A 25,919-nucleotide genomic window follows, 5' to 3' on the forward strand; every position below is an offset into this window, starting at 1 on the left:
AAATCAATCCAATATTTCTGTCTTAAAATAGACCTTTGTAAATTTTATACATTTTCGGTTTTTGATGGCACTGGCAGAAGGATTATTTTAAGTTTATTATTATTGAGACAGGAAGTGGTGAACGCGATGGACAAAATGTTAGCAATGCTTTCAATGGGGGGCGCTAGCGAGCAGGCAATGGAGGAGGCCATGGGTTCGGTCGGTTCCGCATAGTAAGTGCATTAAAGTCCTTTTATTTGACGATTTGACTGAGAGTGAAACACTACGGCTCATCTAAGACAGTATAATATCATACGAGACGACTTTCTCGTCGAAAAATGGTAAATAACCTGCGCAAGGACAAGTACACGGGCAAGGTTTCTGCAAGCGGGACGAGTTCAGACACTTCTGACGTTAGCAGTTCCGCTAGCATCACGGCCAGACCCGGGACTAACTCAGCTAGCATGAGGTCCGACCACAAGGAGCAAACTAACATGGAGGTTCTGAAAATCGAGCTGCTGGCATCTATTAAAACTGAAATGACTGTGCTCTTTCAAAGAGAAGTGACAAAGGTGATTACAAATGAGATCGAAGGGGTTAAATCGGAGCTACGATCAGTTAAGTTGGAGTTAGCTAACAACACAGCAGCTCTTCGTTCGGAGTTGGATACAGTCAAAACTACAGTTTCGGATGTGGAGACAGGGTGGATGTCCACGGGAAGCTGCTGGCCCACTTCACCACAACGGCTCAGCCATTTTTATCTTTCCCGACTACCCACCGAGTGTGACCCGAGCCAGGTCTGCCTTTAATGATGTCAAAAAGCTTCTTCGGGGACGAGAGGGAGTGCTACGGGCTCCTCTACCCAGCCCGGCTGCGGATCACCCACAACGGCAAGGAAAAGATCTTCGAGGACCCAGCGGACGCCACAACGTATGTAGAGGAAAACATGTGAGGAGAGACAATAATTACCGGTAAAATTGCCCCGTTTTATTTAGCATATTTACCATTTCGAATTGGTTAGTGTCTACATGCAGTATCGTTGCAGAATGTTTGAACATCTTACTAAGCTTATGGCACTGGGACATTGATATTTTATAATGGCCTCTCTCCTTTCAAACTTTTTTTGTGGGATCACATATGTTTCATTTGTTACACTCTCACCAAAATAGATAAATAACGCCATTATTATTTTTTAAATTATGTATATGAATGCATATACATGTGTATATATATGTATATGTGTACATATGTATATATATATGTATATGTATAGAGCATTGCAACAAAAAGACTTTTATCCATATTCAAGTTTTATTTGGAGCTACCTGCCAAGCTAGAGTTCGTACAAACACGTAATGTGTGGATTTTGTTGGAAAGGGGTGTTTCATCACCATGTTCTTGCTGGTAACTTTTGGGATTGGGTACCTGTTGCACCAAAACTATCTTATGCATAATGTCTGTGTAGGTTCTCATTCATCCAGGTCATGGTTATCCAAAGTTGTTTAAATCAATCCAACTGGACTTTAAGAAAGTTCCTTGAAGACGTTTCACCTCTCATCCAAGAGGCTTCTTCAGTTCTGGTGGTTGATGTTGCCTCAGCTTATAACCTCTGTGAGGTGGGGTCAGTGTTATTCACATTCCGACGACCATTGCCAAGACCCGTCTGGCTCCTCAAAGATGGTTGTTGGGAGCCAGGGAGTGATAATAGGGGTGGCTGAAATGCGAGTTTCACTGAGCCCTCGTATGCTAATGGCGGTCATTGGCATGAGCAACTTCACATGAGTCATTCTGCTGAATAGTTCTTTTGGGGAGTTTTGAAAGGACCTGATTGTAAATCGGCGAAAGATGATGTCGCAGACCCCCCCCCCCCGTTCAGAGATGGCTTCTCCACTTTGACATGGATGGCTTCTTTCACACCTCTCTCAAATCATCTGTCCTCCCTGTCCAAAATCTGAACATTGGTGTCCTGAAATGTGTCCCTCTTCCTTGAGGTGAAGGAAGACTGCCAAATCCTGTCCTAAGGAATTGGCTCTTCTGTGTTTGGCTCAACACAGCAGTCTTCCTTCACCTCAAGGAAGAGGGACACTCATTTCCTATTATTCTCGCTAGTTATAGAGACCCTAGCGGAAGCAATACGTAGTGATGCTTCAGTGAAGGGTGTACGAAGAGGCGTTTCTGAACATAAAGTGTCCCTTTATGCGGATGACACTCTTCTATATGTGTCTGAGCCACTTCAGAGCCTGCCAAGATTACTTGGCCTTTTGGAGGATTTGGGGAAAATATCAGGTTATAAGGTAAACATGCAGAAGAGCGAGCTTATGCCCATAAACTCTACACCCCAACATGGTATGCTAGGTTCACTCCCATTCAAATTAAGTAAAGATACATTTAAATACACTCCTTGCTATGTTCAGGGTTACCTCTGTCTCAACCATTATGCAAATTTTCCACAAACCCAGTTGTTAAGCATTCATTCAAGATTTGGGCACAATTCAGGAGAGGTTTTGGTCTAAATGATTTGTCAACTCGTGCTCCTATTGTAAAAAATCATATGTTTGTTCCTTCCATGATTGATGATTCCTGTGAATCACTGAAAGACATGTTTGTTGAAGGACTGTTTGCTTCGTTCCAACTGAAAACGAACTTTCAGGCTCCTGATCCTCATTTCTTCAGGTATCTTCAGCTACGCAGTTTTGTATCAACCTCGTTCAACCATTTTCTTTTTTTTAAAAATATGATGCGTTTTTATAGATTAAACTAGCCACCAGTATGGAGCTTAAACAATAAGCTATTCATATTCATTTCCAGGTAGAAATATAAAATGGGAATTTGCTGGCAAAATACCATAATATGATGTTCACTATGCGACATATAGATAGAACAGATCTTTGCCAAGGAGGGAATCATGTCATTATATCATGTCATGGTGTGGCCACAACCTTTCACCTGTTATCAGGGATTAGTTTATTACCTCAGGAGAGTGGATGGATGTGTGTTAGAGGGCAGGGACAGCATACACACATAGTATTTGTTAAAGAGCAGATTGATTGTCATTGTCTCCTCTCTCAAAGTGTACTTCAGTCAAAGTGTGTGCAGAATTCAGGTGCACATAAGATCTGAAGTGAACTCGGGGCACCAGGCTCTGAGCCAGAATCTAGTTATGGATCTGAGATCAACACTTCTGCTCATTGGAGGATCCGCCTGCTCTTTCAAACTGCTCAACACAGCTGTGGGATTCCTGCCAACACCAGAACCATCGCGCACAAAAGCATGGAAGTGGAGGAATATCAGCACTTCTTTAACTCACAGCTCGCTGACAGGAGCAGGAGCGGTTTTATGGTGCGTAAAGACACTCAGCTGTCAGTTTCAGTGCTGTCATTTGTTTTCACTTCATATCATTTCCACTCTGGTCTCTCTGTCATCATGCAGTTTCTACCTTCAGCCTCACATTGCAGAGGACCTGATCTCCTCCTGCTCCCTGCTGTCCCACAGCCTTGTAGCTGCTTCCACAGGTGATGACCATGAGATGAACTGACCTCACAGGGCAACTAAATACTGATCACACGAATTATACAGAAGAGTTAAAAAAAAAAACATTGTCTAAGTGAAGACACTGCAGCACTACAGTTTAATTTCTTAATGTCTTTCATGTCATGGTGTTTTGTTTTTTCATAAACGTCTACATACACACGGTTACATACAAACAACTTGTGTAATTTCTCCTCAAGGTTATTTCATCCACGACTTCTTGGACATGGCCCTGAACCAGCCACTTAAAAAGTCCTGGGAACTGCTCCTGCACCATTCTGTGGTAATAAACCTTGTGTGTGTGTGTGTGTGTGTGTGTGTGTGTGGGAGTATGTGTGTGTTACGATACACTTCACCTTAAGAAAACATGCACTTTGTCATTTTCACAACTTCTATGTCAAATTTAGAAATAAAAAACACTGCAAATAAATCAAAAACAAAAACAAGACAAGAAAAGCACTCAGAGAGCACAGTACTCGGCCAAGGCTGCTCAGTCTTTGTATCATTTCCGACAGATGTAATCTTTAATAAAAAATGACCTTCCGCTGAGCACAGTTATGCATGTGTACGTTATATACGAATATCGAATCACGTGACCTAAATAAGTAGCGGGCGGCAGGAATTGATGGGACTCGGAAACACTCCCACAATTTAGTCAGTTGTTCCTTGTATCATTTCCGATGGATCAGCCCTGGTGGATTTGTAGTAGGATCGGCATCATGTGATTGTCAGCAGGCAGTAGTGTTCACTTGTTGTCATAGTTACAGTGACAGCGTGCCAGCCACTATCTCATTAATCTGTTTTTGAGTAATGTTGCTAAAAGACAGATTCACGTACGCTAATCGTCATATAACTCCACCACGTTCCTTGGCGGAGTAAAATCAGAAACACATGCAACGTAAAGAAATATTCTGCAAATACAGAACACACAGGCAAACACAGAAAGGACACTGCACAATATTGAGCACATTAATTTAGTTTTGCTTTCACATTTGGCTGCTAATGTCTGTTATTACTGGCATTATTACATACATTTAGCATTAGCCTTTTTATTTCATAATTCTCTTCTTTATGAGCTTTGAAACGTCTGTTTACAGTCTGCACAGTTTACATGTTTGTGTTCTCAACATTTGCAGTGAATGTTTTTGATGTGTGCAGTGTTATTATGTGTTTTCTTGCTTGTTTTGATCTGTTATCGTATATAAGATAAGGTTTGCTGGGCTCTGAGGGGCCACTGTGGTTGTTGTAAAGAGTGAAAGGGTGAAGTGCAAGTTACTCCTTTGCACACACAAACTGTATGCATTTATCAGCAGTATATATTGTTTTGTCTTGTCCAGGAAGATGATATTTCTCTAAGCTTTACAGAAGATCAAACATCCACTTAACACAATAATGATTTTTTAATGGTCAACTGCAGATTAGTAATGTATTTGCATGGGTCATTCTGGGACAGAGAAAAATACTGAAGTTTGACAACATAACCTCTATAACTATCTAGTGTTTTGCTGTAAAGAAAAACAACTGAACACATTTGCTTAAATGCCTTTTTTTGAGATAATACTTTCCTTGAGTAATTACAGTACATTTGATGCTACGTTATATTTCTGCTATACTGCATTTCAGAGGTAAATGTACTTTTTACTCAACAGCAATTAAGTTACTTTAAGATTTTGTGCCAGAAAAACAAGATTGGATTATACATCGTATCATATAATCATAGAAAATGATGTATTTTTACAGGAAAAATTACAAAACAGCATGGCTGGATTATTCTGTGGGAGTATCCTGCACTCCTATGCTGAAATACCAGCTGAGTTCATTGGTGTGTCATTTAGACTGAGAGACAATTTTGAAACACAGCTTTATTCTGGATTGTGAACAATGTGTCTTTCATCTTAATTTTGTCACTGATCCTGATATAAAACACTAACATTAGATAATAACGCAAGATATGGTAGTTTGACAGGGTTTTCTCAGCAAATTTGGATTCAACAAAGAGCAAACTTTTGGGCTTTGGAGTGATTGAGGAGCAGCTTTGTGTTCTTTGCAGTTGCCCAAAAGTATAAAATGTTTAAATTTAATGACTCTTGACCAAGTATAATACAAAACTAGTGCTTTAACTTTAGACATTTTAAGTGCAGTTCGCTATAGATAATTCTGTGCTTTCACTTACATCAAACTTTGAATGAAGTAACACAACTTGTAAGTTTAATGATGCTATTATTATATTTACTTAAATAAGGGATTTTAGTACCTGTTATCTGATTCTATAGACGTGTAATTATGAACTCTGGTAAGCTCATAATCTCCAGACTCATGCAGAAGATTTGTTTTTAACGTTCAAAGTTGTTCATCTCAGTTGTCCTGCAGTTAAATATCCCTGTGTTTTGCTAATTATGAGGCCAGTGAATGAAAGTGCCTTGATCTGTGTGACACTTTAATCTCTCTAGAGGCAGCTCAGGTCATGACCTGGTTCACCTGCTGCCCTCCAACACACCACCGCCTCAGTGTTCCAATTTAGTGTCACAACATTATAGAAATATAAGACACCTTTTAATACCTGGAGAGACAGTAAAACAATTATCTTTACATGCAGAACATTTAATCCTACACAGCGCTGTTTGATGAAAGGTCAAGATTTGATCAGTTCAACTGCTTTGTGGGAGTTTTATATGTTACAGAAAAACTTACAATACAGAAAACTTTTGGGAGTTGTTAAAGATACCCCAAAGTTTATCCCCCTACAACACATATTTCTGTCTTGTCTTGGGTCGCTTACCTTCTAGAGCAGGGCTGTCAAACTCATTTTAGTTCAGGCACCACATTCAGCCCAAGTTGAGCTCCAGTGGGCCAGATCAGTAAAATCACTGCAAAATAACAGATAAATAACCACAACTCCAAATTTTTCCTCTGTTTTAGTGCAAAAAAGTATGTTCTGAATTATCTTTTTACAAAACATCATGAACAACCTGAAATTTCTAATGAAAAATCAATGAGCAATCTAGTATTTTACTTTCTGATCAAAACAACTTGTCATGGTCTAGAAATTATTTTAAAATCATAGTTTTACAAATTTACAATTTGCAGTTGATGTCTTCTCTGTAATTTGTACACTTTGAGGGCAGGATTGGACCTTCAGGCGGGCCAGTTTTGGCCCGCGGGACGCATGTTTGACACCCCTGTTCTAGAGGATGGCTACACAACATCTGGACCACGTTATACTTAAATAAACATTTTCACTAACAGAATTAACTAACAGAATTAAAGAGATAAAACATAAGAGATGTGACACTAGAGGACATTGTACCTCCACGTGGACGTTTTGCAGTTTGGCCTCCTGAGCAAATCCTTATAAATGATTAGTAGCTTTAGACATTCATAAATAGTTTACTTTATACTTGTAAACCCTTTGTTAAGTCTGTCACAATAGGTTTCTAGGAAGATGAATTACTGTTTACAGAACATCTAAATGTGGCTTAAATTATACATCATCTTTTATGCGTGTATTTGTGTTGATCAAGTTCTGTTTCTGCTTGTTTGTGCTGATTCTGCTCTTCAAACTCTTTTCTCAGGTGATCTCCTGCTTCAGTTTGGCTGCAGCGTCCCGCCTCTATGTGGGCTTCGCTCTGGTGTCTCTGCTGGTGGAGATCAACTCTGTCTTCCTTCATACCAGACAGCTTCTCCTTCTGTCAGGACGGAGGAACAGATCAGGACCTGAAATCCTGTCTCCTCGACTGTCTCTCGCCTTCAGCATCACCAGCTGGCTCAACCTGGGAACGTAGGTGACTCAGTGGAGGTTTATCAGAGGACAAGATGATTTGTGAAGACGTGAAAGGTCCAACAATCCATCCATCCATTATCTATACACCGCTTGATCCTCACTAGGGTCGCAGGGGGGGCTGGAGCCTATCCCAGCTGACTCAGGTGAAGGCAGGGGACACCCTAGACAGGTCACCAGTCTGTCGCAGGGCTACATACAAAGACAAACAAGCACTCTCACATTCACACCTACGGGCAATTTAGAATAATCAATTAACCTCAGCATATTTTTGGACTGTGGGAGGAAGCCGGAGTACCTGGAGAAAACCCACGCATGCACAGGGAGAACATGCAAACTCCATGCAGAAAGATCCCGGGAAAGCCGGGACGCGAACCAGGGATCTTCTAGCTGCAAGGCGAAAGTGCTAACCACTACCCCACTGTGCAGCCCAGGTCCAACAATACTATTTCAAATGCATTTGTAGATTTTTATTTGAGAAGCTAATCAATGTTTTTTTAACACAGTGAGGAGTGAAATTTTCACCAAGGAGAATCACATTTTGTGTTACTATTACATTATTGTTCAAAAGTTTGAGGTCACTAAGAAATGTCCATAATTTTGCAAGAAAAGCATTTTTTTCAGTGAATGTAGCATTAAATGAATGATAGATCCAGTCTAGACATTGTTAATGTGGTAAATGACTATTCTAGCTGGAAACAGCTGATTTTTAATGGAATATCTATATAGGGGTACAGAGGAACATTTCCAGCAACCATCACTCCTGTGTTCTAATGCTACATTGTGTTAGCTAATGGCTAATTGATGATTAGAAAACCCTTGTGCAATTATGTTAGCACATGAATAAAAGTGTGAGTTTTCATGGGAAATGTGAAATTGTCTGGGTGACCCCAAACTTTTGAACGGTAGTGTATATTGTAGTATATTAGAGGTGACATATGATAGAAATTAGTCAATAACTTACTAATCTTTTCTCAGTGTCCCCTGATAAATTGCTACAATATGATCTGGCCCACAAGAAAAAGGGTTTAATGAATTTCTTCTGTTTGGCTCAACCTATGCAACAAAACAGAACAACTCCCACCAGGTTTGACCTATGAATGACACTTACAGTTATTTTTTTTTTGTTTTTGTTTTTTTGTTTTTTTTTTAGAAAAATTACCCTCTGTTTGCATAACTTGAGCAGTAAAAGTAAAAAAGATTTTATTTCTTTAAAAAAGAAACTTGTGGAAGTTGGTGTGACAAATCAGCTTAACACTATCTTGCTAAGATTTAGATGAGAAGCTTGATAAAGCTCTTATGTTTGTCATCTCAGTATGAAGCTGGAGGCTGTTTTAAGGCTTCCAAATAAAGACTTACAGATAGGAACAATACAGCAACTCTGAAGATAACTAACACTGTTGTATAAGATCTTGTGTGTTTATGAAGGTCAAGTCAAATTTCATTATAAAGCACATTTGAAACAACTGGAGTTGAACCAAAGTGCAAATATAAGCAGCAGCCGATAAGAGAAGAAGTGTTGGTTCAGCAGCGACTTTAAAGTTTCTAAAGTCTCAGAAGTTCTTACATGAAAAGGTAAACTGTTGGGATTAGAAGCTGCTGCAAAGGCCTGTCTATGCATACAAAAACCTAAGTAAGTAACTAAGGTGCATACAAAAGGGAATGCTTTTGAGGTGTCAAAAAGTTGTGCAGCGAACAGAGACACCGGCACTCTAACACTTTTATTTATTTAAAAGCAGTTTGGTCAAACAGTCAACAGTTTGACTCCAGTTCCTTCTGTCTAAAGACACTGAACCTGCTTCTAGTCATCAGACCTTTCATGGTGTTTCCCTGGTTGTCTGTCTGCTTTGGTTTTCACAGTTTCTCGCTGCTTTTCTGTCTCCCCTGCAGGTTTTTGGTGTTTCGTGGCTTCACTCTGTGCTGGATGAGCCGCTGGCTGGCATGTCACAGCGAACATATGCCTCGTTACGTCCTGATGATGGGCACAGCCGGACTCACTCTGATCTCCATCATGAACGCTGTGTTGTTTTACAAACTGCTCAGAGCAGACATCCTCAAGAACACAAGCAAATCCAGCAACAACCACTAGAGGGAGCCAAGTCTGTTCTTTACTCCACATATACATTTCATTCTGTTTCCTACCTCATAACTTGGTCTTATGGCGCGATTTATGGTCTTTGGTTGTAACTTATAGTTTGTTATTTTATATGGAAAGCAAAGATTGAGCAAACATTTTCATATATATATATTTTGTTGGCCATCAAGCACCAAAATACCTTCTAAGCCGCTTTTTGAAATATATTTAATTACATTTTTTTTTAACCTTTTCTGCTTGTGAACCCTTAAAATGAATAAAAACAGCAGATATAGGTGGCTTTATTGCTTTATTGATGTATTTCTGACATAATTCAGTGCTGTTCTTACATATTTCTTCATCAAGTTAGATTTAGACTCTAAAGTCTAATGTAACTGCTATGAAGGCATTATTCTCCAAACTTAACTCTGCATTATTTTTGATTTTCTCCTTATATTTAAACGACAGTAGACATGGAATATGGACAGAGGAAAAAAAGGGGACAACATGCAACAAAAAATCCATTGTTGGCAGGTTGGGGTGCATTCATTTTAGACCCCTACATCATGATTCTCTTCTGCTGGAACAACGTCACCAGAGTGGGACCTTTGCAGCTCCTGTTGGTTCGGATTTCTTCCCGGATACGAGGAAGGCAAATCTTCTCAGTCTTGGACTCTCTCTCATAGTAAGGACACACCTTTAGATGCTCCGACATGGACGGCACGTCTCGGAAGCACCAGGTGTCCACGGGAGAGAACAAAGTGCTGAAGTTCCAAACCTGCAGCAACAGAGAGACGGAGATATAACTGAATATCCAGTCCTGATTCAGGGATGTTATTTGTCTGTGGTTGTTGGAGAGACAAGGCTCTATCTTAGTTAGCTGGTCTTAGTTTCAGCTTTATTTACTCACTCTAGTCTCTCTGATCAACATTTAACCGTTGCATACATTCGGGGAGCTAATGTTGAAGGTTCTCTGCAACATTCAGCTGTTCAACCACCACCAACATCTCAGACTAAAATTAAAGGCTATATACAACAAAAAGTTAAGTTTTTAATCCTGCTTTTAACTTTAAGTGTTTTAATAAATTACTGGTATTTTACAGAGGTTTAATGTTTTGTTAAATTTCAGATAATATCTTGTAACAAAATCACAGAAATAAATATTTAAATGTTGACTGTCAAACAATTCAAACAATTATTTTAAAATTACACTGATTTATTTCATTTAAATTTGTAATAATATGACGATTCAGTCCCTCCAGGATTTCGCTGGCGTTTTTTCGAGATTGTTGCGGCCTAAAATGTCTGAATTTGCGGCAGCCTTTCTAAAAAAACGTGATGTAAGTTGCGATGTTTTAAATTGCTGGAGACAGTGGCAACTGCTAAAAAGTTGCATTTTTTCAGCTTTTAGAACATGTTTGAACATTTTAATTGACAATATTTATTCCGGAAATTGTTGCGATCTCATTCATGAATTCATGTAGGGACTGACTATTTTACAGGTATTTGTCATCATATTCACAGATTTCTTTTTTTGTCCCCTTGCTGCCTTACTTTCACATTTTTTAATAGATTTTTTTTTTAGTGTGGTCTTTGACCAAAACTAACATGCACCATTGGTTGCACCTTGTCCCTCCCTTCACTTTCATTTACAACTAGAAAGGTTGTGCACAAAAGAACCATAAAAACAACAACAGCAACAACAACAAAAACTAGCCCACATTGCTAAATCCACTGAATGGCAACAGTGAACTGAACTCAAGTAATGTTATTTTCACTTCACAGGTTTCTTCTTCTGTCTAGTCGTGTCTGTTCCCTTCTGTGCGTTTCTGTTTCTATTGTTTGTCACAGAAAAAAGTAGTGGAGTGGAGAAGGAGTTGCAGAGGAAAGCCTCAAAAGCAGTAGAGACTCTCACTCTGAACTGAAGTGAACATAAATTAGATAAACACTGGACTGCACTTTTGGACGTTACTCTCAGTCTGTTTATTGGTATTTGGAGGGTCAGCAGTTTCAAGTGGAGGGACTCACATGCACTACAGACATGTGCAGCCAGACTGGAGTAAAGAGTGTGACTATATTCCCCACTAAGGACTCCATTAAATCTTTACATAGCAGATACTTGTTTGATGCTCTATTAAAGATGACATATGTACAGTCAAGCCCGAAATTATTCACACCCCTAGCAAATTTTGACATAAAGTTACTTTTAAATGTAAATAAAAGCTGAGAAATGATTTTTTCCACAATGATGCCTCTTGTACATCATCTTATTATCTTTTGGTTCAATAAAAGTAGCTTTAAGTCAAAATTTGCTAGGGGTATGAATAATTTTGGGCTTGACTGTATATATAAAGATGATATAAATGTGACGGCTGTGAATGATTTTGTATAAAGTTGTATTTGTTTTATTGATACATATTTGTTTTTACAATGCATGAATTGAAATCATGGGTAACTGTACAAACTTTGACTCTGGGCCTTCAACAGCTGAACAAAATTGCTTTATTTTAATATATTTTAATTTTAAAATGCTACTATTTTGTTTCTATCAGTGAGAGCTTTCTGAGTCTTCCCTCATACTTCATTCTAACCTTAATTCTGATGCTGTTTCATACTCTTTAAAGAATCATTTTTATCTTTTACGCACTTGACACGCTGTTAACTGCCCTGATTTGCTGATGAAAGCTCAAACACAAACATCTCATTTTTCATCTTTTATCTATCCACTGCTCACAGAGTCTCCCGGCTCTCACCTTCTGCTTCACCCTCCACTTGGCTCCTCCATGTGAGTCGACCTCCTTCTCCCAGCGGAGGGTGACCATCCCTCTGTCCTGCAGCAGCGACCAACACACCTGCCTCAGGAGCTGGGACACCAGAGCGAGCTGCGACAGGGACTGACTGTCCAGGAAGCTGGCCATGTGGCAGAGCACCTCGTAGGGCAGCGAGCTCAGAGAGTCCTCACCACCTCCAGCTGGACCTCCTCTCTTCCTCTGAGCTTTGGAGGAGTCCGCTGTGCTGCTGGAGGACTGGGAGGAATCACCCAGAGAAATGGTGGTGGTGGGATGGAGGCTAAAGCAGCCCAGATCCTCACTGAAACCACAGATGAATCTATGTTATTTGAAGGTGTAATGCATTTGCTTCATTGTGTGACTGTAATTTATACAAGGATGAATCCATTTGAGTCTGATTTGAGTGTCTCTTTAACCCTCGTGTTGTCCCGCGGGTCAAATCGAACGGTTTTAAAGTTTGAAAATGTGGGAAAAAAATATATCTTCGCAGTGAAACTTCTGATGTGCACATTTTCAACATTTTCAGCATTTTTTGGTGGAAAAAAATGTTTAAAAAAATGTTTCTCTAAGAACATTCACAAAAAAAATCAACCAAAATCCAGCGATTTTGGTTGATTTTTTTTTGTGAATGTTCTTAGAGAAAACATAATAAGTTTTACTGATATATATGTAATCACTAGATATTTTTAGGATTTTTTTTTTTGAAGATTTTTCTCATATTTTGAAAATATTTGCAAGAATTTTCTTGCCAAATTTAGGGGATTTTTTTTTTTTAAAAATAAAGCTTTTAAAGGAAACTTTTAAGGAATTATTGGAATTTTCAGAAATTTTTACAAATTTTCAGAAATTTTTACAAATTTTCAGAAATTTGGGGAATTTTTTTACTGAATTTTTGTATTTTTTCAGACAAGGAAACAATATTATTTTTTTGGTTCTACATTTTCCTTTTATCATTTTTCAGCTTGTTATATGTGATATTAAGGCAAACTAAAAGTTTTGTCTCACTTGTATCTGACAGCTGCTTCATGTGTGGATGGCTGAAGTCTCTTCTGGCTGAAGGTGCATCCCAGGTACGCCAGCGGACATCTCTGCTCGAACCAACCATTCACCCCCATCTGGATATCACTGTGGATGTTCCTGCATATTGATTATTAAAAGTAGATTATCTTCATCTCACTGTAACAACACTGTGGTGTTTATAGGACAATTCATATCAGTCAATGCATTTGAACAGATTGGGAAAAAAATGATATGAGGAGAGGAGAAAAAATCTTTTTCTGTCCTTTATGTACTTTCTGTGATGTTATCTCCATGTTTTATCTTCATGCTTAACCTGGCCTAGTGTGAATTTACATGCAAATAATTAGACTTTTTTTGTAATTATTTTGTTATCTTTAAACTACAAAGAAACTAAAGCTTTTGGGATTGTAAATGAATGTTTTGTCTCTCATCCAGCTATGAAATTCAACAATATGCCAATAAATAAAACTCACTTATAATGTCTGCCGTATTCTCTGCGCTGGAAGGTGTGTCCACAGAGGAAGGTGAAGGCAGAGCTGGCCTTGTGGTGGCGGCTGGTGACGCCCTCCACCTGCAGCTGGAGGTGCAGCTCCAGTGGTTTTCCAGCAGTCAGGTCAGCCAGCGACGTGTTTTTCCGGAATGGAGCTGACAGAAAGCTGTAAGTCTGTGTGCCTTCATCTGTTAGCAGACCGTCAGTGCTGATGCTCTCTGCAATGAGGTGACCCCTCTGCTCCTTCTCCAGGGAGCACAGCAGGGAGGCCTGAGAAGCAAATCAGACGCACCATGAAGTAAATCTTCAGAACTTTTAAGGCCACTTTTATCTGGAGGTTGTGTAATTATGAGCATTAATGAATCGTGATAGATCATTTGGAATTTCCCCTCCTTTGTTGTCATGTTGTTGCTCAAACAGAATGATTGTGATCCTCTTTATCATATTATAAAGTCTTGTCTTTAACATTTAAAGTTCCCTGAGATGACTAGTACTTTGTACTTCTTTTAGTCAGAAAATTTTGTAGCGTTAATCTTTTATCTCTATTGGAAAGCACGTTGAATGAACTTAGGTTGTTTTTTTGGGCGGTCAGTCAGCCAAACAACAGCCAATATTAGCAACTATCTAATGACCATGATGCAGCATTTAGTGCTTAATAGGAGCAAGTGGACACCAAACACTGAGCTAAAGGGAGAGTTAAGACTTTTATTCATCCAAATAAATGATGCTGTGTCTCTGCTGCGAATGTAAATAAGCACATGTTCATTAATAGATGAAACTGCAACTTTTAAAGGAGATTGATGTCAGTGTTGTGTTCACAACCGTGGCCAAAAACTTTTATCAGTCTTATATAAATCGTTTTTACAAGAAGGCTCAGTGGTTAATAGTGTTGCTCTGCAGCTAGAAGATCCCCTGTTCGCGTCTTCTTCCTGTGCGTATGTGGGTTTTCTCTGGGCACTCCGGCTTCCTCACACTGTCCAAAAACATGCTGAGGTTAAGTGGTGATTCTAAATTGTCCATAGGTGTGAATGTGATTGTCTCTATGTGTGGTCCTGTAATAGACTGGTGTCCTGTCCAGGGTGTCCCCTGTCTTCATCCTAAATCCGCTGGGACAGACTCCAGCCCCGCGTGACCCTAATGATGATCAAGCGGTGTATAGATAATGGATGGATGGACTCTAAAAAGGCTGGATTTCTCTGCCTCACCTGAACTTCCTCCCATACTGGCATCTGCTCTGGTGTCACTCCCAGGTCGCTGGTATCCACAGCTTCACTCTCCCTCTTGTAGAAACCAGGGTTGCGGATGCGGGACTGCTTGGCAGAGAAGCTGGTTGGGATTTTAAAGGTGCGTACAGTGATAATCTTCATCGGCTCCACGTGTCCGTACACAAAGGTCTTCTTCCTGAGCTTTCCAGCAAGACTGGAGGACGCTGAGGTGCATGCACCGCTCACCAGTGTGCATGTGTTTGATGCTGTTGCACCCATACAGGTGTCTTCCTCCATAACAGTGTCCAGGCCTTTCCCCCTTCCTTTCGGCAGACTCTGTCCTCTGCCTCCTGCAGCTGCCCCTTCAGCTGTCCTGCAGCCGCCCATCTCCATACTGAAGATGCGCTCCCAGGCGTTGTAGTTGTCCAACAGGTTAGCCTCCACTTCCGATGACCTGGCCAAAGCCTCTCTCTCCTCCTGAGTTAACACCGGCTGATATTCAATCTCATCCTCATCTTCATCCTCATCTTTGTCTTGAGGGTTTTCCATATTAAATGGGTTGAAAGGCTGCCAGGTCTGAACACTGGCTTCTTTAGCAGCTTCCCTTTCTGCTTCCTCCTTCTCCAACATGGCCTTTTTCTTCCTCTCTTTCTCCTTCCTCCTCTTCTCTGCCCTCCTCTCTTCTTTCATCTCTTCTTCTGCAGTCTGGATCATCTCTGGGAACAGCTTCTTCATCTTCATGGAGTGAAACAGGCGGTCCTGGTCTTTCAGGGCCAAGGCCAGGTCCAGACATCCTCCCTGCTCTCTCTCTTTGAGCAGGTTTTCATGCAGCTCTGTGTTCGGATAAGAATGGGCGTCGTTGGCCGGCCAGCGGTTCCACTCCATGGAGCAGCTAACCACGCTGGCCGGACACACCTGGAGGTGAGCGGCCCGAGAGGATCGGGGCAGCTGGACCGGGCAGCCGAACTCGGCGTTGAGGCAGGGCACCCTCACATTAGGGCAGAGCAGCAGGTGATCCTCCTCTTTGCACAGGTGGAAGACGGCACCACAGAGCAGACGGCAGGGGATGACGGCACAGCTAACAGAGACCTCCACCCGAGTCCTGCAGCGCCGACTGTAGCAGGAATCACAGTGGACATGATGCCGCACCCTGGAGGCCCGAGAACGATGACTCTGGTTGGATTAGGGTGGAAAAAAGGAAAAACAAGAGAACATGTTAATTGTTGCAGTCAAGAGAAATCACTAAAGCAATCCATTTTAAAGATTTTAAGCAGATGACAAATTAAACATAACAAATTTTAATATTATATTTGCACTACGAGTACATTTGCACGGTCAGTTAGTAGAAATGTTGCATATTTAGACTTTTAACCCCAATTAACGCCACAGGCAAAAGTGAGTTGCTAATTGCAAATTTGTGCTACCAAAAACTGTTCAAACCAGCAGAACTTAATGTAAAATTCTGCATCCTAAGATCTAATCTGAATCAAAAAACACTGCTAAAGATGTTAAATCCGTTAGCATTTCATGTCATTGTATAGTTCAATCATTGAAAATGTGGAGTTTCTCATTGTGCAAAAGTCAAATAAAACGTCAGATGAAACTTTATGTTTCCAAACAACAACAATTTGGTCTTGCAGTTGCAAATAAAAACCATACCATCCTTCAGATCCTCTGGCATCAGGTGTCTTTATCTGAAGCTGCAGGTTTGTCCTGTAAACACAGAGGAAACTGAATCTCTCAGTACAATCAGCTTGACACAAATACATGTAAACCCACAATGGCAGGTTACCAGCAGAGTCCTGTGGCCGATAAGTCATAAAGAAGAGTGAAATGCAGGCCCAGAGCTGGAAAGAGTCATTCGCCTTGTCGTCTGTCTTGTAGTTTTAAAGGACCGAGTGTCTGTGTCTGTGTTATGTGTGCGTGTTATAAATAGAGTGACCGAGAAATGCTACGCCAGCCGTCAGTAGCATGGTTTGGGTTACCAGCCCTCTGAGGAATCACGGTGCTTTTGCACCCTGGAGGGTCAAGGACGATGACTTTTGGTTTGGATTGGAAATATAGAGCAAGAAATTGATTGTCATGATCAAGAGATATCACTAAATCAGCACCTTATTTTCACACTTCTGTCTCACCTTCTTCACTGTAAATGATGCTGTGCTGTTGCTTACTATTGATTTTTACCTACAGGAAAAAAAACTTGGTTTATTTCTAATCCAAACAGTGTCCTCTAGTGGAAATTTTGGTATAATCACACCATAAGTGTGCATTTATTGCAGTTAGTCTAACAGAAGATGGCCTAGTTATTCTGACAACAGGTGCTCAGACACATAAAGCGAGGCCCAGAATGAAGACATGCAAACTTCTTAACACCGTTTAGCGGCTGTGGCTGGGAGGTAGAGTCAGAGGGGGGAGTTATTTCTCCTCCTCAATGTGTTTCGTTCTGTCTTGTCTAATTATAACCTTCCAGTTCAAACAGCACAGGGAGCAAAAGCAACGTTATAAAACCAGAGACACGTCTGAGGTGGTAAGACATTTGTCTAGAGGCTTTGATCCTATTGTTAATGTGTTAAAATACTTTGATATTGTCTGTCTTCGTTGCTCTAACTATAAAAAGTACAGTGAAACTATTCTGACATGTAATAAAAGTGCTGAAGGTAAATATTTCAGGTGTTTTTAGTGCTCGTCTGACTTGTTACAGTGCCAGAGGACATACAACTAAACAATGCAGGCTCAGAGTTTACTAATGATTTTGAAATCATCTTCTCACATTAGTTGATTTAAATGTATGTTAATAAGTGCTGCAGAGTCAACTAACATTTATGGTCCGTGCATGGAGAACAAACACTGCTGTACCTATGCAAAAATGCTTTCTATAACTCTTGTCATTTTGTGCAGCTAATTTGCTGTGTAGTTTGTTGCCGGTTATTGACCCTCACTAGATCCGCAGTACAAATCAGAGGGATTGTGAGATACCAATGTAGAAAATTTAAAAAAGGAAAGATGTTCCTCTAGCCTTTGAATTTTAGTCATACTTGGGTTATTTATGGAAGAGTAGCTGTACCTGTCTAACAGTCTAGACTGAAATATCTCAACATGAACCAGGTTGATCATCATGAAATTTGGTACAGACGCTCTCATGACAATTCAGTTTAGTGACTTTAGAGATCCCCAACTACCACATTTTTTTGTTTTCAAGTGGAATGTCTTCACAGCAATGTGATGAAATGTCATGAAATGTGGCAGAAACATTCATGTTGCCCTCAGAATTTATTACAATGATAATATCCTGACTTTTCATTTACATTTACATTGTATCTCCATTTGGTTCACAAAAGACAAAATGCAAGCTAAAAAAGCTCAGCTGTACTTTGTTTTGAGTGCCAATTAGCAAATGCTAGCATGCTAATATGCTAAATTAATTCACTGTGAGCATCTTAGCATGACGATGTTAGGAGTTTAACACCTTTTGCAGAGCTGCTGGTTGTAGCTACGCTCTTCTTGTTTTTATGTGAATTACACTTTTGGTCACTCTGTGCTTGACTTTGCCATAATAATCTGACACCAGTGATGATAGAGCCTAAGTATTTATTTCACCTTTATTTATACAGGTAATCTCATTGAGACATGGAGCCTCTTTCTCAAGAGAGATCTGTCCTCAAACAACATAACAAAACATTAAGTCACTGACATTCAACACTGAGGGACCTGTACAAGGCAACAATATACAATATAATATAACAATGAGTTACAGATAGACAGGTTCATGACAAAACACATAGACATCAAAATAGATGTCAAAAAGCACCAAGCAATTAATTTAAAATACAAAAGAAGGGTAAGTAGCTGTTGCTTTGTTTTCAGGGGTCAAAAGCAGAAAAGACTGATCATTATTGGCTTTTGTGATTCACTGTTGAGGACTGATGTCACAGGTTTAAATGTCAGTTTTAAAATGTTCTGTATTGTTCTTGCAGGGTTACAAACCCAGACGGTCCAAAGTCCTGTGGATATGGTGAGTGACAGATTTGCCATATGATCCACTTTCATTAGGTGCACCTGTAAAATGTATTGCAATCCAGCTCATATTCTGGCATAAAATCTAATTTCAGCATAGAAGCTTTTTCAGTTTGTGTTGATGTTGTCAAAAAAAATGTTAATTCTAATGTTTTTCTTTGTCCATCCCATTAAAACGCTTGAATATAATATATTTTCTATATAAATACTGGTGTTGGATCAAATATTCAGCTGCAATGTGGCATATTATTGTGTGGAAAAACTGGCATCTTTCTCAGTTTTTCTTTCATTCTGATTGGCCCTTTTGTTTTATTTCCTCATCCAACCAGAGTCATCGTTCTCGGGCCTCCAGGGCGCGGCATCATGTCCACTGTGATTCCTGCTACAGTCGGCGCTGCAGGACTCGGGTGGAGGTCTCTGTTAGCTGTGCCGTCATCCCCTGCCGTCTGCTCTGTGGTGCCGTCTTCCACCTGTGCAAAGAGGAGGATCACCTGCTGCTCTGCCCTAATGTGAGGGTGCCCTGCCTCAACGCCGAGTTCGGCTGCCCGGTCCAGCTGCCCCGATCCTCTCGGGCCGCTCACCTCCAGGTGTGTCCGGCCAGCGTGGTGAGCTGCTCCATGGAGTGGCTTCGCTGGCTGACCGATGACACGAACCCACACAGCTTCAAAGCCCTGCAGGATAATGTGCTGAAGGAAAGAGAGGCTCGGGGGGAGCCTCTGGATCTCGCCATGGCTCTGGTGGATCAGTCAGATCTGTACAGCCGCCTGAAAATGAAGCCCCTCTACCCGGAGCTGACGGAGGCAGAGGAGGAGGAAGGAAAGGATGACAAGAAAGAGGAGATGGCAGTCGGAGGGTTTGTCAATTGTGTCAAAGAAGTCAGTGAAGGTGAATCATATAGCTGCTTCAGTGGGACATAAAGTACCCACTTTTCATAAGACGCCTCTCATAAGATAATGAATCATCAAGTCAGGAGTCAGATAAAAGGCCCTGAAACTTGTGAATATTTCCTCAGCTATACCCTTATTTTAAGCACTGTGGTTTCACGCTATTACACTGTTTTCTTTTTACCTATCAGTCAATCTGATTAAACCCCTACAGTGATCTAAGAATGTGTTCAAATTTGAGTGTTGCTTATTTAGTCAGATTTTAAACTACATCCTCAGGTGCTTTGGGAATACAACAACAGTAGTTTGCAGCATAGTTAGGATAACACTCTTTCTAACTCACATACATAACAACTTCTTTTAACTTTCAAGTTCTTCTAACCTCTTCCCATTTCTTCTGTCCTGCAGATCTCCCTGTTAACAGCTTGTGTGAGAACAATGCTGAAGAAAAGGCCTCACAGAACCCTGCAGGACCAGGATCAGGCCTAAGCAAAGAGAACTACAACATGTGTGAGCTGATGTTCAGCATGGAGAAACGCGCCTGTGCTGTCGCTGAGGCAAACTTAAACAATCCCAAACAAAACACAAAACCCGGAGAGAAGGCGAAGACTGCTGGAGATCCAAAGGAGGCTCAGAAGCAGGACAAAACATGTGCAGAAAACAAAGTCACAGAGGGAGAGGCTGCGACCCAGAACTTCCCTCCACCAGACACTAGTAAGACCGGACACGCCCCGTGGCAGGACGGGGTGCTGGAGCGTCTGAGGGACGAGCTCACCCCACACGAGTACAACATGTACGTGGTGCATCATGGGCGCATGCTGGTCGCCTTTGGGCAAATGGAGGCTTGTACGCCGAAGGAGAAGGACTTCGTCTACGGCAGCCTGGAGCCAATCCCAGTCCAGACGCTGCACTCTTTCAAGGTTATAGCAACATTTATTTGCTGTAAAACAGAACATGCCGTCGAAGTGTTTCGACAGAGGGAGACAATCTGGGCTCTCAAGCTGTTTTTCAAACTTAATCCAATTACTTCTGTCAATTTTCAAGTGCAGAATCACTCAGACCTAAATGCAGGGCCATCCAGAACAGTTACACAAACAAGCGATATCAACGTGTCAAACAAAGTTCTTCTTATGTTCTTGTTAATCTTAAAGTGGGTGGTAGAAGTAACACTCACATTTTTAGGATTCGTTTCACCCAAAATTAAATCTGATGGTGTGTACATGCCAACAACAGAGGAGGTGAAAATGCACAAACAACAGAAGCTAAGAGCTCCATCTGGATAAAGGTGCACAAAGCAGTAGTTAAACCTTGAAAAGTTTGTTTCAAGTCTTAAGTATTTCTTAACATTAAGTCTACGTAAGTCCACTAAAGAAGAAAAATGATAGTTAAGGTATTTAGAAAAAAAACATAGTATTAATTTAAAGTTTAACCTTTTAAAACTCAGCTAAGGTGTGGGAGCATAAGAGCTGTTTCAGGCTGACAGTGCCATTGCAACAGTGAAGGTTAAAAATAAAAATAACATGAATGCCAAAGTATTTCACATTGCAGTCATTACAATCATTCATGTGCCAAGCTAAAGACAAAGATACTGTCCTTGTCATGACCAGCTGCTCACAGAGACCATGAGGCTCCCAGGGATTTCAGAACAGACTTTGGTTTCTTTTGTTACCAGCGGATAAAAGAGAAACTGAATATTCTTGATAAAGGAACTGCAGAAGGTGTGTAATGACTGAACCCATTTTCCAGAGAAGCACTGACATGATGTCTTGATAGTTAACCAACTGACAATGATCAACTTATTCACTTTTGGAGTTAGTTACCAGATAACTGCTTGAGCATGATGGCTAAAAGTTCACTCAAAAGTGTGGAAAATACAAATTACCTCACACATTTAGAGAATTATCCAGCAACCTTACCTTTAAAAAATACACTTATTTTGCCTGAACATAATCAAAAGTCAACCACACTGTCTAGAATGACAATATTCATGTTTGCATTTTCAGTTATTATTTGATAAGCTACTTATAGATGTGATTATTTAAGCTTTTGTTGTGTATGTTGATATTGTGACCCCAGACAGACTTACAGCTACTGTGGTGGAAGCTAATGTGGATCCATATTAATAAATAAAGAGTGCGGCAGGTGCAGGTCTATGGTGCAGCTTTATGCAACTAACCTCCGATGTGAGGTAACATGTCGTGTTTTCAGAGGAATCACTCTTATCTGGAAGCTTCTGACTCCAAACAGAAAAGATGGTGCTGAATGACTCTGACCTTAAAACCAGCTCCAATACAAACTACATGTGTCACACTTCAATACATTTTTATATACTGATATATATTTTTTATTGTCACATATTTCTTCCTGTAAGGTCCCTGTGAGCTATCACTACAGGCGGCGGGTTCATCTGTACGATACGGCTTCAAGAGCTCAAAGTGAAACTCGTAGTGTGGACACATCAGACCTCAAAGCAAATGAAGAAAATGTGTTTGCTGATGAAGCAGCAACCACCCTGCTGGGCTACGCTGAGCAGGAGGTCATGGGTCACAAGGTACAACAGGTCTTGGAACAATGAAATGCTTTGGAAAATGTTCACCAGTAAGAAAACCTACACATAGTTTACGACCATAAAAGGCCTAAATCATGAGAAACGTTGATTTGCGATTAAATGGTTTCCCTTGCAGATCAGCGAGTCAAAGGCAGCAGACGGGCTCTATGTGGACATTGGAACGCAGACACATTCATTCCGCTCGGCTCCATTTAAAGAGAAGACGACTCTGTCGGACGTGATGGTTGACAGACCGCTGGAGCTCAATCTGCAGCTGCAGGCAGAGAGTGTGAACAGCAGACACAACAGAGCCAGCAGTGTCTTCACCTTCATCTGTGGTCACACCTTCCACCGCAGAGAGTTCGCCACACATTTCAGGTGTCTGTAGAGACTACCGTTTGTTTGACTGAGTTTGTAGTTTGAATGTGCACCCAGCATTTAAGTAACAAATGCTGATTGAGAACTAAACAAATGTCCATTAGCAAAAGGATGCAGCCAATAAAAGATGTGAAGATAAATACTGCTCATGTAGAACTGAAGCAGAATCTATTCTTACATTTCCCAGTGTACAACATACACAGCACTTGGCTATAAGTGCATTTGTTTTCTGTCATCTCCTTTGCAGGAATGTGCACAGTGACATTCAGACGTGTCTGAGTGGATGGTTCGAGCAGAGATGCCCTTTAGCGTATCTGGGATGCACCTACAGCCAGAGGAGGTTTCATCCATCCACACATAAAGCTACTGTCACCTACAAGTGAGTCACATGCATCAAAAATTCCATTTATGGGTTTTGGCCCAAAAAGTAATGGAGGGTTCAGACTACACAATATCAGAAAATGGCATCTCACCATGACAGTTTGTAATTTTAGTCCTCATAGTTAATTACAATGGAATCTGCATTTGGGACTTGACGTCACCCACTGGTTTGTGAACCACTGTACTGTCCTGCTTTATCCTCTGTCTTACTCAAAAAGAAAACATAATTGACGAAATGAACATCATGCTGTATCAAAAGAAACTTGAAACTAGCAATTGACACCATAAACACATTTCAAAGATGTTTACCGAGACAATAAATCAAATTAGAATATTGGGCATTTTCTCTTAGACTTCTACACAACTGGGCTTCTTTCTGCAACTACAGGAGTTGCCCCTGCTGGCTGTTAGAATTAATGTAGCTTTTAGCCAATTCCCCAGTGGCTTTATTTTCCAGATCTGAAAACTACGTCCATCTTTTATATACAGTCTATGGGTGTGACCAATGAATAGGGCCAAAGCCATTTACTTTAGTGTTAGTTTTCATTCTTGTCACCGGTAGTCAGTCCGTGAAATCTTCTTTAATTAGTCTGAAAGAATGAAGATCTTATAAAGAAGACCAGATATTGAGTCTTCTAAATTCAGCATCAGACTGTGCAGTTATTAGATAAGGGAATACTATCAATTCCTACACTGTGCAGGGATCATCATTTCAGGGAAATGTTTGTAGTCCATCAGACAGAGCCTAAAGTTAGTCTATTCTACTGTAACTCTGACAGCTTCAGTATAAACATACATTATAGCTGCAGCTTAGCAATCTGCTGTAATGATTCAATAAAAACAGTCATGAACTGCTTGCTCAAAATGAATCCAAAGGAAAGGTGGAATTTGTTGGGATTCTCTGATTTTTTTAAGAGTCTTTACTATGCTATGTTAAGTGCCTCTGACATGACATATTTTGTGAATTATTGTTATGTTAATCCAAAAGAAATTAATTCAATTAAAAAATAAAGAAACATTATGGAATTGTGTTTTTGATTAATGTGCAGTGGCTACTTCTGAAACAAAGAAAAAAATGACAATTGATCAGCTGTTGCAGGGCAACAAATAAATTAAAACAACATTAACTGGAGCTAGACTTTAAGTGCTTCACTACACTGAGCCTTAATGTTAGACTGAATTTAGAAACTTTCTTTCAGTGAAGTTTGTTCTTTTCCCTACAGTAAGCAACTGAGGAGTTTCAACCTGCGTCCAACCCTTCCAGTCTCACAAGGTGACGACTGTCCCAGCAGCACAGTGGACTCCTCCACTGCTCAGAGGGAGACAGAAGGTCCAGCTGGAGGTGGTGAGGACTCTCTGAGCTCGCTGCCCTACGAGGTGCTCTGCCACATGGCCAGCTTCCTGGACAGTCAGTCCCTGTCGCAGCTCGCTCTGGTGTCCCAGCTCATGAGACAGGTGTGTTCATCGCTGCTGCAGGACAGAGGGATGGTCACCCTACGCTGGGAGAAGAAGACCTACTCACATGGAGGAGCCAAGTGGAGGGCCAAGCCAGTGAGATATACATAGTACAACAACCAATTTATCACAAGCTGTGATCCGTGTTGTCTCTTCTCCTGACTCTGCTCCTGTCACTCTGCAGGTTTGGGAGTTCAGTCATCTCTTCTCCTCAGTGGATTCATGGCATATGGCCGACATCCCTCCTATATCTGCTCATCTAAAAGTCTGTCCTTACTATGAGACCTCCGTGCAAAATGAGCGGGTTCCCCTCCTGAGCATGACTGAAAACCAGGGGGACAGCCAGGAGAGGTCGAGTCTTGTCAAGCACTTTACAGAAAACAGATTTAAACAATGAACTGTCCAAGTGTCCAACTTAATGTCAGTAACTTATGGCCAGATTACACCGCTCAAATACAAGAACTATGCCTCATATCATAAAGCACTTTATAAATATAAATAAAACCCATATGAACTTTATGGTGATCTGTATGTACAGATTTATTTACTGCAACATTTTTGATATGAAAAATGTTTAGTAGGACTTATGTATGTGCATATCCTGTATATGATTCTGGAGCATGTAAACTGCCAGGGAGGCATCGTTTCAGTTGCTGCTGGAAAACTCTTTCTAGTAAGGAGAAGAGCAGCAAAATGTTTGGAAGCCATCAGTTTCATGGTGTTTGTGTGGAACCTTCAACCATCCAGGTTTATGATAGACTTTTAGCAGATGCTGTTCATATTGTGTAAGACTTGGGTCAATTCTGTGGAATTTTCACTAATAAAGACTTATTGTTCGTCTTAAACAATAAATGAACTTGTTCTGCACTGAATCCACCCTACAGGTAAAAGTTCTGGATATGAGGGGTGATCAGTGTTACACTGTGAGCTGTGAGCCCGAATATTTGTATCTCAAAATAAGTATTCGAATACCAACACAACCACTGAATATTCGGATATTTGGGTCCAGCCCTACAGGAAAAGCGGGAAAACAAATCAGCATCACACAACCTGAACAAGACAAGCACTCAGAGAGCTCAGTACTCCGCCAAGGCTGCTCAGTCGTTGTATGATTTCCGATGGAGAAGTTCTGATAAACCCGCAGTGTGATCGTCAGCAGGCAGCTAACGTAGCATTCACTTGTTGTCATGGTGCCATTATCTCGCAATGATACAGGAATCTTTAACAAATCTGTGGATCCAGAATATAAGCTGCATCACTGCCAAAATCTAATCAGGTGGTCCTTGTGTCATCTCTGACCTTCCCTGAAAATTTCACCCAAATCCGTTGGTCCGTTTTTGAGTAATGTTGCACACAGACAGATTCACAGATTCACGTTCCTTGGTGGAGTATTAAC

General features: G+C 40.7%; 3 protein-coding genes across 4 annotated transcripts; 2 read left to right on the plus strand and 1 right to left on the minus strand.

Annotated features, from left to right (window-relative positions):
• The first annotated feature begins 173 nt into the window (after positions 1 to 173).
• On the plus strand, positions 174 to 9,658 carry LOC111580874 (TLC domain-containing protein 2-like). The gene is made up of 5 exons (XM_055017544.1): positions 174 to 3,318; positions 3,409 to 3,491; positions 3,708 to 3,790; positions 7,080 to 7,285; positions 9,176 to 9,658. The coding sequence occupies exons 1-5, from the start codon at positions 3,140 to 3,142 to the stop codon at positions 9,372 to 9,374; spliced, it is 750 nt and encodes a 249-aa protein (XP_054873519.1). The 5' UTR covers positions 174 to 3,139; the 3' UTR covers positions 9,375 to 9,658.
• fbxo40.1 (F-box protein 40, tandem duplicate 1) lies at positions 9,653 to 16,799 on the minus strand. Its single transcript, XM_023288785.3, has 7 exons — positions 16,656 to 16,799; positions 16,523 to 16,576; positions 14,864 to 16,036; positions 13,642 to 13,928; positions 13,154 to 13,285; positions 12,113 to 12,449; positions 9,653 to 10,137 (listed from the first exon to the last, which is right to left on the minus strand). Exons 2-7 carry the CDS (start codon positions 16,523 to 16,525, stop codon positions 9,919 to 9,921), a joined length of 2,151 nt encoding a protein of 716 aa, XP_023144553.1. The 5' UTR covers positions 16,526 to 16,576; positions 16,656 to 16,799; the 3' UTR covers positions 9,653 to 9,918.
• Positions 16,800 to 17,267: 468 nt separating this feature from the next.
• On the plus strand, positions 17,268 to 25,375 carry LOC111580883 (F-box only protein 40-like). 2 transcript variants are annotated; one of them, XM_035956579.2, is made up of 9 exons: positions 17,268 to 17,390; positions 18,838 to 18,875; positions 19,207 to 19,762; positions 20,170 to 20,681; positions 22,133 to 22,312; positions 22,446 to 22,687; positions 22,935 to 23,066; positions 24,292 to 24,619; positions 24,708 to 25,375. In XM_035956579.2, exons 2-9 carry the CDS (start codon positions 18,873 to 18,875, stop codon positions 24,918 to 24,920), a joined length of 2,166 nt encoding a protein of 721 aa, XP_035812472.2. In that variant the 5' UTR covers positions 17,268 to 17,390; positions 18,838 to 18,872; the 3' UTR covers positions 24,921 to 25,375. The 2 variants fall into 2 exon arrangements, with proteins under 2 accessions (XP_035812472.2, XP_023144568.2); XM_023288800.3 differs by having other exon boundaries at positions 17,310 to 17,387.
• The last annotated feature ends 544 nt before the right edge of the window (positions 25,376 to 25,919 follow it).

The sequence above is a fragment of the Amphiprion ocellaris genome, chromosome 14 (genome assembly GCF_022539595.1).
Source record: "Amphiprion ocellaris isolate individual 3 ecotype Okinawa chromosome 14, ASM2253959v1, whole genome shotgun sequence".
Classification (NCBI taxonomy): domain Eukaryota; kingdom Metazoa; phylum Chordata; class Actinopteri; family Pomacentridae; genus Amphiprion; species Amphiprion ocellaris.

Excerpts from the sequence above, each read along its gene's own strand:
- LOC111580883 (XM_035956579.2), top strand. Across the intron at positions 19,763-20,169 it reads TGTCAAAGAAGTCAGTGAAG|ATCTCCCTGTTAACAGCTTG; the intron begins GTGAATCATATA and ends TCTGTCCTGCAG. Across the intron at positions 23,067-24,291 it reads AAAGCTACTGTCACCTACAA|TAAGCAACTGAGGAGTTTCA; the intron begins GTGAGTCACATG and ends TTTTCCCTACAG.
- LOC111580874 (XM_055017544.1), top strand. The coding sequence starts at position 3,140 with ATGGATCTGAGATCAACACTTCTGCTCATTGGAGGATCCGCCTGCTCT. Across the intron at positions 3,492-3,707 it reads CCTTGTAGCTGCTTCCACAG|GTTATTTCATCCACGACTTC; the intron begins GTGATGACCATG and ends TTTCTCCTCAAG. Across the intron at positions 3,791-7,079 it reads TGCTCCTGCACCATTCTGTG|GTGATCTCCTGCTTCAGTTT; the intron begins GTAATAAACCTT and ends CTCTTTTCTCAG.
- fbxo40.1 (XM_023288785.3), bottom strand. Across the intron at positions 13,929-14,863 it reads CAGTATGGGAGGAAGTTCAG|GCCTCCCTGCTGTGCTCCCT; the intron begins GTGAGGCAGAGA and ends TTTGCTTCTCAG. Across the intron at positions 13,286-13,641 it reads GAATACGGCAGACATTATAA|GAACATCCACAGTGATATCC; the intron begins GTGAGTTTTATT and ends ATCAATATGCAG.